This window comes from Protobothrops mucrosquamatus, unplaced genomic scaffold (assembly GCF_001527695.2).
Source record: "Protobothrops mucrosquamatus isolate PMUCROS unplaced genomic scaffold, P.Mucros_1.0 scaffold_99, whole genome shotgun sequence".
Taxonomy (NCBI): domain Eukaryota; kingdom Metazoa; phylum Chordata; class Lepidosauria; order Squamata; family Viperidae; genus Protobothrops; species Protobothrops mucrosquamatus.
Genome location: NW_015386175.1, coordinates 297,520 through 311,443, shown reverse-complemented (window position 1 = coordinate 311,443; position 13,924 = coordinate 297,520). Strand labels below are relative to the sequence as shown.

At 37.9% G+C, this 13,924-nt stretch overlaps 1 protein-coding gene across 2 annotated transcripts in view; it reads right to left on the bottom strand.

The window, feature by feature from the left end:
* Window positions 1-13,924, bottom strand: part of RPTOR (regulatory associated protein of MTOR complex 1) — a 395,406-nt gene that overhangs the window by 251,283 nt on the left and 130,199 nt on the right. For both annotated transcript variants that reach the window (XM_015815086.1, XM_015815094.1), the window contains exon 4: window positions 8,564-8,722. In XM_015815086.1, coding sequence (XP_015670572.1) covers window positions 8,564-8,722 — 159 coding nt within the window. The remainder of the gene's footprint in view (window positions 1-8,563; window positions 8,723-13,924) is intronic.

Genomic DNA, 13,924 nt, shown 5'->3' with positions numbered 1-13,924 from the left:
GTAAGGCACCTGCCGGAAAAGGGGGAAAAAATGGCGGACAGCCTTGCTTGGCGACCCCCGTGAAATGGTCGATCGACCCCAAATGGGGTCCCAACCCACAGGTTGAGAACCACTGAACTAGGATATTTCCAGGTGCAGACAGTAAAACACACTGTAAATTACTGATACAAGTTGAACTAAAAAATTAAAGTAAATCTGATAAGTAAGATATGATCTCAAGAACATAAACTCAAAATATAAAATCAATGTAGGGAATATCTTAATTATGCTTAACTTACACAGCAAATATATGGGAGGAAAGAAGAGAAACTGTGAATACATTTCAAAACAGAAAAGATCCATTTAGCTTCCAGAACAAGCTATCATGCTAGCCATGGAAAAAAGGAAGGTGAAAGCCTGAGGCAACAGGGCAATGACTGAACACAGACTTACAATTTGAAGCAAGGAAAGGAAATGTATTTCAATCAAGAATAACAGGAATTAGGAGAATATAATAATAAGACTACAATAAAAGATCTTTTTATAATCAGAAAAATCACAGGCAAATTTGCATTTCACACAGGAATACTCAAGGATAAAAAAAATTAAAATAAAATATAAAATGGAAAATATGCTGAAACCATTCACAAACAGGATTATTAAATAATTGAAACTTTTGCTGACAAAATATATATTCAAGAACCAGTGGCATTAAAAATAAGATACCAAAGTCAATAGACCAGCTGTTAAATAAGAAAGTACCAGTGACAAATTAAATAACACAAACCTTTCACTAACTTCAGCAACTTTGAAGTGCTAACGTATCTGTAGCAACAAATACAGAACAAGATTTTTTTTTGCTGAGAGACTGAAAGAGGTCAGTTACATACCTAAAGCAAAGAAACAAGATGCCAGAAAATGCAAAATTTGAATTATTGAACTTATTCTTTATGTAAGCAAAATTTTCCTAAGATCTTTCAAAGACAAATAAAGTCCAAAAAAGAAATGCAGAACAAATGGGCAGGTTTTAGAAAAGACAGAGCGACATGAAATCTGATAACTAAGACAGATAATGAAAATAGCAAGAGAAAAAGGAAACATATCACTTTCACTAACTACTGCATGGGGGTATGTGTGCCTTCCAATTAGTGTTGACTTATAGTGGCATCTGGACAAGTCCCTGCAATATCCTGGGCAAGATTTCTGTGTACATCATACCATAATAACTATTAAATTGATATGCCAGCCAATTCCCATTCATTGATGTTTCAAACATAGTAATAGCGGTAGTAGTAATAGTAATAATCATCTCGGCAGCATAAAAGAAACTACTTCAAGAATTGCATTTGGAGAAACAGAGTGGTTTAGAATAAAGGACATATCTGTTCAACTGACCCAGCATAAGAAAGACAGTACTGGAACATTAATAATTTGAGATTTGCAGGCAATGCCATATTTTTATTAAAAAGATGTAGAAAAACTAATTTTGAAAATAAAACTAGAAATTAAAAAAATCTGGGGTAAAGTTGTGTATTTAGAAGACAACATCACAATATAACTACTACTGCAGAGTTAGTGAATCTACAACTGAAACTGAAGACGTGAACTGCTTTCCTTCGTTGAATTCAAGAATACATAATTATGGTCTGTGTTGAAGAGGTAAAGAAATTAAGCTTAAGGAGTAATGAATTTAACCTAGATTATGAAAGAGACAGATATATCCAGGACGGGTATATATATAAAAAATATAAAACATAAAAAATGCAGAGAGAAAAAGGAGGTAAAGGAGAAAATATTAAAAAATAAATAAAAGAAAAAATATATTAAAAATTACTTCCCCCTTCAAGACAAGTACAATTTCAATAATTTATCACTTTCTCTACCATTTTAATCAGAGATCACTTCATTCCGTATCTTATCTTTTATCTATTAACAAATAATAAAACATTATCATTCAATTTTAATCAGCAAAAGTCCAGTTACCAGAACAATCACATTTTCTCTAATAATACAACAAAAAACCTCTTCTTCCTATATCTTGTATCTATAAATTTTTTTAAAGCCTTATTATTCAATCAAGAAAAACTCCCTTAAGAGCTACCAGAAACACATTGAACATCTTGATCTTTAATCCCTTCAAATAATGTCCCACAAATTAATTTCCTTTCATTTTCTCTTCATCTCTTCTCAGAAACTCCTTTGCAAATGTAACATTTCCCTTCAATTTTAATACATAGTTTATCACTTTCTCTAAAAATAGAAAAAAAACCTCTTTCCCATATCTTATCTATAAACAAAGCTTAAAAGCTTTATCATACTGTCCTGGTAAATAAAAAAAACATTAAAATCTACTACAAAAAATGTCATGTATATTTTAAACTTGATCACATAAGTTAACTTTATATTCCTTCTCTTTTGGTTTTGATGTTTATTCCTAAATTTTAAATAGTGTTCCAAAAGCTGAGTTCCTCTTTTTATTTCCCCTTTTCAAATTCCCTTTATCTTTTCGTAGGAATTCCTTCATAAGTATAACACTTCCCTTTTATAAATCCAAGATAAAAAGGTGAAATCTCCACATCTATGTCACTTTTCTGATTTATTATTTGTATGCCCTTTTTTAGCTATTAAGGCATCAACCAATTTCATTTGTAAGTACTGTGTAACATCTTGGTCCATATCATTCTTGTAGTCTGTTATTTTTAAATCTATATTCAAAACAATCTGATTATCAGTTGCATCCTCTTCTATCTCCTGTTTTAAACCCATTTTTATACTAGTAGACAATCTTATTCATTCACCTTGAGCAAGACACATTTCTGAAATTATGCCACCTAGATCCCCGTGGATGCACAAATCTGACAAAAATAAAGCAGCTGAAAGCTGGCTTTCTTGATTGAAACAAATCAGAATAAAATAATACACCCTCATGGTTTATTCCTTTTAATCTAAGTATCAGAATACATTATACTTAATCTATCAGAAAATATAGCACTATAGAAAATGACAGGCCTGCAGATTTGTATAAGTCTATTGAAAATTCACATGCTTTCCACTGAAGGATAAAGTCATAATTTTGCAGCTTTTCTAATCAAGAGCAGCAATTCTACAGCTGTGTGGAAGGTCACAGCTATGGCACTATCACCAAGGGCATCTCGAGAACATTCAGCTGCATGCCAATCTAATTGCTAGTGATACAAAAGGCAGTGGATTTCAGTCTATGACCCAGGAGGATCACTGACATCAGTGCACTATTCTGCAAGTATTGGTTTCTTTTAGAACAAAAACAGTAATATGTCTGATAATATGCTACTGCCAATTGTTCGGAGGCAGAAGGCAAGTCCAATTTAAATACATTTTAATATATATGAATATATATGTATAAAATAGGTAAAAAACTCACGATCACCAGGAGAATAAAGAGTTTAAAACTTTAATTTAAAACCAAGCTTTCGCTGGGAGCTCCCAGCATCATCAGGGTTAACAAGCCAGTCTGATGATGCTGGGAGCTCCCAGCGAAAGCTTGGTTTTAAATTAAAGTTTTAAACTCTTTATTCTCCTGGTGATCGTGAGTTTTTTTACCTATTTTATACTATGAATTTACCCAGGAGTCACGTCTTCAAGGATATTATTGAGAATATATATGTGTTAGCATATGGATATAAAAAACCCCAGAGCCTTATTGTATCTTACAGACTAATCGATTTATTATAGCATATGGTTTTTCATGGACTAAAGCAGGGGTAGTCAACCTTGGCTCTTTTATGACTCGTGGACTTCAACTCCCAGAATTCCTAAGCCAGCCAAGCTGGCTCAGGAATTCTGGGAATTGAAGTCCACGAGTCATAAAAGAGCCAAGGTTGACTACCCCTGGACTAAAGTATCATTATGAATTAGACTCCATCACATGAAACATATGGGACAGTGGATTTATTAGTATCTAAGATCCCAGGTTTTTGTCTTTCATTCATGTTTTGGTGCAAGATTCAAATACTGTATGCATATAAAGCTGCCTTTCCCCCCCCCCCTTACTTCTGCAGAAACACAAGTATAGTGTTAGCAATCACTGGTGCCTTAAATGTGGTTTTTAGAATCCAAAAGGACTTCCTTTGATTTAAGAATAAATCAAGCTTAAACAATAATTAATATGATGCTCAGAACAGGCACCACCACTATAACCAGAATCAGAATCACAGAAAGCTGAAAGGGCCTTGGAGGTACTTTAACGCAGTCCCTGCCTTCGCAGGAATCTTGATATTATCCCCGAAAAATAGCAGCCCATTTTGAAAATCTCCAATGATGGAGTATCCACACGTCCAAGAGGCAGGCTGTTTCATTTCTTCACCACTGAACTGCATGCTTTTGAATGGGGTCCAATAGTCAAGCCCATCCAAAACCCTTTGAACTTTGATTGAAATAAGACTCTTTATTAATTCAGTAATATTGAAGTAGACAAAGAGCTCTTCCATATACAATATGTCACGCAAGGCAGAGCATACTTTTTCAAGTTACCTCAGAAGATAATGCCAATAGAAGCAAAATGCCTTTTCGTTGCATTTCCCCATTACGACGTGCCTTCTGATAGGCAAGGGATTCCAAAATGCAGTGCAAAAACTCTCTGCTCTCTATTAGATCCACAATATCAATGTGAAAACTCAATCTGCAACTTTGTAGTCTTTGCGCAAGTTTAACAGCAAGAAAGAACAGGAAAAATTCAGGTATGTACAAGCTGGCACACAAAGGTAGTGAGTAGAGATGTAAAATTTCCAACAATTTTGAAGCCACATTGGGGACGGGAAGGGATTGAAAACTTTGAGAAGAATTGAAACATGCGCATTTTTATACTATGCTTTATCCAGTCAAATTCACTCTGCATGTTTAAAAACATATAGTGCAGTATGTAAAACTTTATTTATTTAATTTATAGGGGCTATGGTCCCGTTATCATGATACAGCTTCCCTTAATAAGCTAAATTGTTATTATTTGTTAGATCAGATCCAATTTTATACTCCTTGTAGAAGAAGTTAAAGTGGGGGTCTTTCAAGGGTTTTTTACATTTTAATTTATTGAAGGAATGCCACATAGATATTTGTATTTTTATTTTTTAAATAAATATTTATATATCAGTGTGGCCCAGGTACCAAATGGATTTTTCCCAAGGATCTTGCAGATGGTTTGGCTGATGGCCTTGTCTACCACTCGCATGAAGTGGTATCTTGGGCCCTTGACAAAATTGTTCCTGAGTGGCTTCTTTCTGCCAGACATCCTAGGTAGCTTGTTGGGTTTCTGAGGAGCTTCAGGAGATGAAATGGCTTCAAATGCAGATGAAGAAAAATTAAAACTTAGTTTGACTGAACATGGCTGTGTGCCCTAATTCAGGCCTACGCTGTGCCAATAACGTAAATAAAGTATTCAACTGGTTGTTTTCCAGAGCCTCTTTTTCTGGTTGCTAACTCCCTTTTCAGTAGGAGATACCCTGTGATTATGTTGCTTGACATTTTGCTGGTAAAGTCACTCAAATTTACTTTGATCTGGACTCCACTTGGGCAGGGCATTGTGTAGTGACTGGGACATCATCCTGTCAAGTCAGCTGGCTTTCCTTTTGGCCTGTTACCTCTGAGGAAGTGGGTAGTTTGCTTTTTAGGATGTCCTTGTCCACCTGTGACTTGGATTCTTATCTCTCTTGGCTTCTTTGGATAATTGGGGGAGGGGGGAGGAGGAATATTAGTCCCCTGAATCAAAGTGATTATTAATACCTCATTATGGAAGTAGTAAATACCAGCAGCATTTAGACTGGTATTGGTCATCTCCTTCCTGAAGAGACCTTCTCTGGATCCAGAGGTGTTGGATTACTACCACTCAGGCTGCAATCTTCTTTTCTGGGTGAAAATTGTTCAGATGGTGGTTTTACAGATAAAGCAGATTATCTGGACTCAGAGCTGGGTATGTTACGCAAGCAGCATTGGTTGTTGTTGTTGATGATGATGTAGAGTGACTGTTCTGATCCTCTTGGACCTCTCACTGGCATTTTATATCATCAACCGTGGCATCTTTTTGGACTAGCATCAGGATCTGGGAATTGGGCTGCCATACAAATTTTCTTAAGGGGGGCGTGATGGTTCAGATGTTAAAGACGCTGAGCTTGTTAGCTGGAAACCTGACAGTCCAGGTTGGAGAACTAAACACCACGTGATGGGGTGAGTTCCCATTACTTGCCCCAGCTCCTGCCTACTTAGCAGTTTGAAAACATGCAAATGAGAGTAGATAAATAGGTAACCATTTTTTGGGAAGGTAACAAAATGGTCCATGTACCTCGGCATATAGTCATGCTAGACACAGATGTGTCTTCAGATAATACTGGCTCCCTCAACTAAGAAACGTAGATGAGCACTGCCCCTACAGTCAGACTCGGCTTTACCTTTATAAATTTTCTTAATAAATAAATAAATAATAAAAATTATTAATCTTCTGTAAGAAGTTAAACATAGTTTTCCAAGAGGACTTTTGGAGTCTGATCTCATGCATTCTTTGGGGATGTTTTAATGTATTTTTAAGGTTTTTGTTTGATTATTGAGTTTCTGGAGAGTGTTATATTATTTCAGTGGGATATATATTTAACAAATAAATACCTTGTTGCTCTATATTATTACCTTGTTTATAACTTTAGTAATTTCCATATTATTGTATTGTGGATATCTTAGGCTTATACAGTTTATTATCTTTGTACATCACCAAGAGTCTGTAGATTGAAGCATTTATGAGAAGTTCAGACTTGAAGATATTTTAGCTAAGCCAGTGGTTCTCAACCTGTGGGTCGGGACCCCATTTGGGGTCGATCAACCATTTCACGGGGGTCACCAAGCAAGGCTGTCCGCCATTTTTTTTTGTCCGCCATTTTTCCCCCTTTTCTGGCGGGTGCCTTACCTCCCTTGGGCTGGGCCAGCTGGTGGTCAGCCTGCTCCGTCTCTGCTGCTTGCCAGCTACGCCTCGGCCGGCGCAGGAGGCAGAACCACGCATGCACGGTGCTCCCGGGCAGGGAAAGTCTTCGACTTACGACCGGTTGGGTAGTCCTTGACTTACGACCGGTTTAGTCCTCGACTTACGACCAGTTTAGTCCCCGACTTGCGACCGGTTTAGTCCTCGACTTACGACCGGTTGGGGTCGCGGCATTAAAAAGGTTGAGAACCACTGAGCTAAGCACTTGAGTATATATGACTTTTCCTATAATCTATCTCTCTGGAATATTTCCCTAGACAGAATTTACTCATCCAACAAATTCCCCTATTTTGTCAATGATGTAAAAATACTTGCTGGCATTTCCTCAGCAACTGAAGTGGGATGGGGAACAAACACTTAATGAAAAAAGGCACACTAATCATTTGTTTTCCCTGTGGGTGGGTGGGTTTTCCCTGTGGGTCAGGCATCTCATTAGTCAAATAAAGGGAGGGGTTTTCAACCACCACCAAAACATAGTTGCACACTTGCCAGAAATAAATGATACATGCCAAAATAAATTACTCTTTGTGCTATCTCCCCCCATATAATAGATGCTCAAATTACCATTAGTCTAAATAAACATGAATGGACAGTATTTAAACTATCTGTCTATTCTAACAGAACTCAAGGCAATTAATAAAATTAGAAACAAAAAGTTAACAACATAACATAAATACTAAGAGAGGCAGAAAAAAATAGTTTAACATTTAGAACCTGGCAAAGGAGACGCATATTGACAGGTTGTTAAATCCTTGGCTAAAAGGAGCCAAAGACAACTCCCAAGTGAACGTGTTCCACTACCCTGCAGCTTTCATTATCAGAAAGACAGGTCTCAAGAAAATGGGGGCTTCTTCCAAAGGAATTCTTGTCAAGATCTTAACAGCCAGACAGTGGTAGTCCCCCAGGGAGGCATGCCTTAAGCTATTTAGAACTTGAGAAGTTAACACCAACAATTTAAAAGGTGCTCACTTTAAAGTAGCTGGCAGATAGTGATTTTTTTTTTTTTAATATAGGCACTATCTTCCATGGGTCGGTCAGCCAGCCAGCCAGCTTCGGTTTTTATCAACTTTTCAGACAGATATTTGTAGCTAAGTCAAACCAGCTGAGGTGGGACACTGCTGGCTTATGCTTGTTCCTCACAATCAAAATACTCTTAGGACTGGAACGGAATTTTAATTTTTTTGTACCTTGGGTATTTTGCCAATTTTATTGGGAAGAAGGCATACAGAGAAGCAAAAATATTGCAAAACAGCTATCCATCAAAGCCCGGACATGTAATCTTTAAAGGAATCCTAATAGCTAAAGCAACCTTCAGTAGACCTGACCAATACTGGCAAGCTAGTTAACAAATAGGCAATAAAAACATTTTTTTTGCAATGCAGATGGTACAATGTGCACTTTAAAATATACTCCATTTGCTTTTGTGACATAATCATAATTTTACTTCAAGGTACACAAAAAGAATGAACAAACAGCTAGATAATCAAACATTAACATTTTGCTTTTTATTGCTTTATACTGTATTGGATTCCCAGGAAATACAAATGTACAAGAGAGAGTGCGATTTAGCTCAATTTGCAATTCATATACCTTGTTAAAGACCCAAATTTCTCCATTCACTGTTGGCCTGGGGACACCATGTCCATTATAATGGAAAAGGACTCTTTCTTCTTTAGCATTTCGACGCAATGAAGTACACAATTTCTTAACTTCATCAACTGTAGGATCTAGACTCTGTTTGTACCGGGCCTAATTGCAAAAAACAAAATAAATAAAGCAAAGAATGAATGAATGAATTTTACTTTTGCAAATGGAAATGCACATCACTGAAAATTATCTGAACTATTTTGGGATGTATCAGAAGGAATCATGCATTTATCTATCTAAAATTTACCCATGTATATATCGATCATGCTATTTTCTTTTAAGATTAGCAACATTAGTGCAGAGAAAGAGTAAGAAGCAATAAGTAGAAAAATTAAAAAAAAAAAGAAGTCGGGAAAAAGAAATAAATATCTAACAAAATCTGATTCCTGTTTTGCAATTTGATTCTCATTTATTCTCCCTATTCTATGAACATTCCTTAAGTAGTCATTTATTCTTGATCTATTCCCCGTGTTTTACTACACATATTTCTTATGTATTCCATTCCCATTCCATTCTATTTACTTTTATGTTTCTTCTAACATATTCAGCTTTATTCACTCCCATATAATAAAATTCATTTTGCTTCTGTCCACAAACACTCATCCCTCATGACATAATACATGTTGTCTACTACCTTTCTATTAAATTTGCATATCTTAAAATTTCTCTATTCATTTTCTAATATTTAAGAAAAATTCTACCATAATAATAAGATCAATAAATGACGTATGCATTATTTGTATGTCACTTTGACAATTTCCCATGAAGTCTCATTTTTATTATTAAACAACTCAATACAATAACATCACTTCAAAATTCCCATCAATGTACAAACAATTATCTTCAAAATGTGAAGTGCCAAAAGAACTATAACAGTTAAAACAATTAGAAAGGTAAAACTAAAGATAAAAAAGCTTATGGCAAGTACTTTTTTTTCCCCCTTCCTGGTGTTTTCCCCACAAGGGCATGGTCTACTTTTTCCCCCATTAACCAAGTGTTGAACCATTGATTGCAACAAGAATTGACCAACCAGCTTGTTGCCCAAGCCTGCTCTTGTGGGTTGAGAGGGAGTGACTGGCCTAAAGTTGCCTAACCAGCTTTCCTGCTGAAAGTGGCACTAGAACTCACAGTCTCCTGGTTTCTAGCCTGGTGTCTACCATTCTCTACATAGCACACCCATTCTTGCAAGACCTGGGAAAGAACCTTTCTGAAGGCTTTCTGAAGTATCATGAGGATAGGCCACGTGATTTGAAGAATGGTGTGAGTGGCCTCAGGAAGAAGGCTTGGCATAACCAGCACTCAGTCTCGCTATAGTAGGGTCAGGCTAAGTGTGCCTCATCAGCAGGAGGAAAGTGGCAAAGGTCAACTAGGAGTGGCAGGGCCTGTGGAGAGCAAGGTGGCTGAGGCTTCCCAGGAAGTGGTGGCTTTGCACCATGCTGCTGGCCTACGCTGGGGAGGCTGAGGTTTCCAGAGGCGGCTGCACTTTTGCACTCCACTGTGGTTCAGGGATTTTTTTGCAGGCCCAGAGTGCAACACCCCAAGAGGCCAGAGCCACAGTGTATTCTTTCTCTGGCCTCCCTGCACTTGTGCCACATTTCAGCACACACACACACAAACACACACACACCAAACTTGTGTGCAGCCTACGCTGGGCCCATAGGGTCCTCCCTACCATTGAGGCACCCCCGCACTCTTCATCTGGAACTCCTTCCATTTAATGACCCAGGACTGTTGGGATTATAGTTGCTAAGCGATGTGATCACATGACTTCTCTCTTTACAACCACATTGCTTAAGTCTCCTGGAAGTTTTTCCAAGGGAGAAAAGTAATTCATCTATCTTGGGTCGTGTTTAGTTTTGTATCAGCCTCAACAGTTTTAGTAAAATTTGAATGAAGGCTGAAAATCAATCCCTATTAATACCTGTATTGGAAAGTCTGGTCAAAGAGAAGGAGCAGGAAACAGACCACCCCAAGCAATAGTAGTACAAAGTATGTCCTGAATTTAAATGAAGTTATACAATCCACTTATCTTAAGTTACACAATGTCCCTTCATAATATTATTTTACAGACTACCAAAATGAAATACAGCATTTTGTTCTATCCGAAATGGCCCAGTAATCTTTCGCTACCCATTTTACCTTTCAGGTTCTTGCTTTTTGAAAGAAATACACAGAAACTGAATACAGAGATGATTCTTAGCATTACATGCCATTGCAGCACAATATTTCACCTCTCTCATCTGTGTTCATGAACAAAAGACAAGCAACTGCAAGGAAGACAATACTGCTTGGCACTCGGTAATGCCACTCGTAGGGGACTGCATTAATGCAAGCATTGCCTTGTATCTTACAATTTCATCATGAAGATGCCAATTTCCAAAATTTATAACCTAAATCACATTCTCTCTTTTAGAATCTTTCCAAGACATGATCACTAAAACCCTTGAGTGGCAGGCAGGATTTATGGGCAGTTTTCTCGCTTGAATTTCTATCATATGCCTAACATAAACTTCAAAGTGATCTCACAATTAATGAAAGTGCATGGATACCTTAAAAAGAAAGGAACCCCCCATCTGCCAGAGCTCTACAGAGAAAACTTAACACTTTCATAGAATTCTAAACATACAAATTTCAAGAGAAAAAAAAAAAAAGGGGGGGGGAGAAAAACAAAGAGCCTCTAAATAATCAGAAAAATACCTATTATGTTGATCAGCGTTTTTCTTTCCTTCTAATAAACAACATTCTGATTCACATTTGTATTTATTTTGCCCTTGAAAGGCACAGACAGCAATTTGTGGTTTGACTGCACTATAATATTCTTTTTACTGAAAAAACAGAAAACAAATGCAGAAACTTTAGAAAAAACTTGCCAAAATATACTTCCTAATCTCTCTCTCTCTCTCTCTCTCTCTCTCTCTCTCTCTCTCTCTCTCTCTCTCTCTCTCTCTCTGTGTGTGTGTGTGTGTGTGTGTGTGTGTGTTGTGCATGCGTGTGTGATGTACAGAGGATGACTTAACTATTGGGGCAAGAATCTGGAAAAGATAAACATTAGAATTCTGCACTTCACCTAAAAATTTCTCTGTTTAAGCTGCAGATTACTCATCTCTTGCCAACATCTATAAAATTTTGTAGAGTGTCTCAATTCTATTGAGGGTCCTCTACACTGAAGATTTAGATTAGTACACATAACAAAAGCTGCTATTTTTTTCCCTCCCTGTTCTAGTATCTTGATGACTAAGATGCTCATGGAACTATTTTGACAGCATAAGGCTGTAAGAAAGAACTATTCACTACTGTTCTGGTGAACAAATCATGATATAGAAATGTCTTGATGTAGAAACACAGCATCTGGGGGCATCACCGAACCTCTGAAACTTTATCATTGAACAACTTTATCACTGAATTTTATCACTAAACAAGAGCATTCCAACTTGCTGTCCTCCGATGTCAATTTTTTTTCCCCTTGTCTAGAATACCACATGGCAGAGAAATCTCCAGAAATGAAACAGGCAAGGCGGCTGCAGTCAGGAGCTCTGGCGCTTATCAGCTAACTCAGTGGTTCTCAACCTTTTTAATGCCGCGACCCCCAACCAATCGTAAGTCGAGGACTAAACCGGTCGTAAGCCGAGGACTAAACCGGTCGTAAGTCAAGGACTAAACCGGTCGTAAGTCGAGGACTTTCCCTGCCCGGGAGCGCCGTGCATGCGTGGTTCCACCCCCTGCACCGGCCGAGGCGTAGCTGGCAAGCGGCAGAGACGGAGCAGGGCGACCACCAGCTGGCCCAGCTCAAGGGAGGTAAGGCACCCCCCAGAAAAGGGGAAAAAAATGGCGGACAGCCTTGCTTGGCGACCCCCGTGAAATGGTCGATCGACCCCAAATGGGGTCGCGACCCATAGGTTGAGAACCGCTGAGCTAACTGATGATGAAAGGAGAAAAGTAGCAGGAATAGGGAAGCCAGCAATAAGTGGGTGAGTGGGTGATAGCAGAGAGACTACAATAAGAAGGGAAAACAGCCTGAGTGAGACAGGGTGGGAACAGGTAGAAAGCAGGGAAATCTTCAATCTTATCTGAAATACATTTCCTAAAGCTCCTATTGATGTTTCTCTCCTGAAAAGGGAGAAAGTATGTTTTTGATCTCCCCCTCCCCCCCAGGGGGAAGAAAACAATATGAAGAAATCAGCTTGTTTCTTGTCATTCATGTGGTTTGACCCCAGATGTTATCCTATCAAAACAAGTTCTCCAAACTAATGTTCGCAGCTGTTGTGCCATTTTAATGACAGCACAAATATTGCTCCGCCAATAAATTAGGATGTAACATTTCACAAAAGCAAATAAAGCCCATTTTTATGGCTTGGAGTTTCATTTCCTTTCAAATGAATGTTTTCTTGTGCCATGGAGAGCACTTTGATCCTTTTGTATGTAAATCACAGCCAGTGAGACCTATTTCTCCCATTAAAACCGGTTAGAGGATACATGATCACTAAAAAAAAACGGAAGAAGGGATTCAATTTTTCTCTAGGCATAAAGGAAAAGCTAAGCAACTAAAAAAAAAATGCTCAGATAATTTGTATCTAGTTAGAATCTTCTATGAGATCACAGGTAGTCCTCAACTTATGATCACAACTGAGACCAAAATGATGCGGTCATTAATTGAGTTGCACCTGATTTTACTTTTTTGCCATGGTCATTAAGCAAATCATCACAGTCATTAAGCAAATCCAACTTCCCCCATTCAGTCTGCTTGACGGAAGTCCCTTGGGAAGGAGACAAATTGTGATCATGTGACGCCAGGATCCTACAACTGCCAAGAGCCTAAATTTTGATCATGTGACTGCGGGAATGCTGCAATAATCCTAAAAGTGAGAACCAGTCGTAAATTATCTTTTTTCAATGCCGTCATAACTTTAATTGACTGTAGGCTGAGGACTGCCTACTCTTATTCCACTCCTCCTTACAGTCACCTTAGGAGAACACTGACAGGACTTAATAGATTCTCACAACATATTAATTGAAGCAAATTGCACATCTCAACAAGGAGGAAAATTCCAAGCTTTCTCATTCCAAGCTTTCTCATTCCAAGCTTTCAACCACAGAACCAGCACCATAAGACAAGCACTAAAGAACAGCTCAAATATATTGTTATCAACTAACTTCTCCATGTGTCTCACTTGTAAATACTAAATTGTAAAATCCATCTTGTAAAATCCAGACTTGAAAATAGCAAGAGAAGACATTGGGGGGGGGGGGGGGTGGAGAGAATGTACAACATCTACTCCATGCAAGATGAGTTTTTGCCATTTGAGC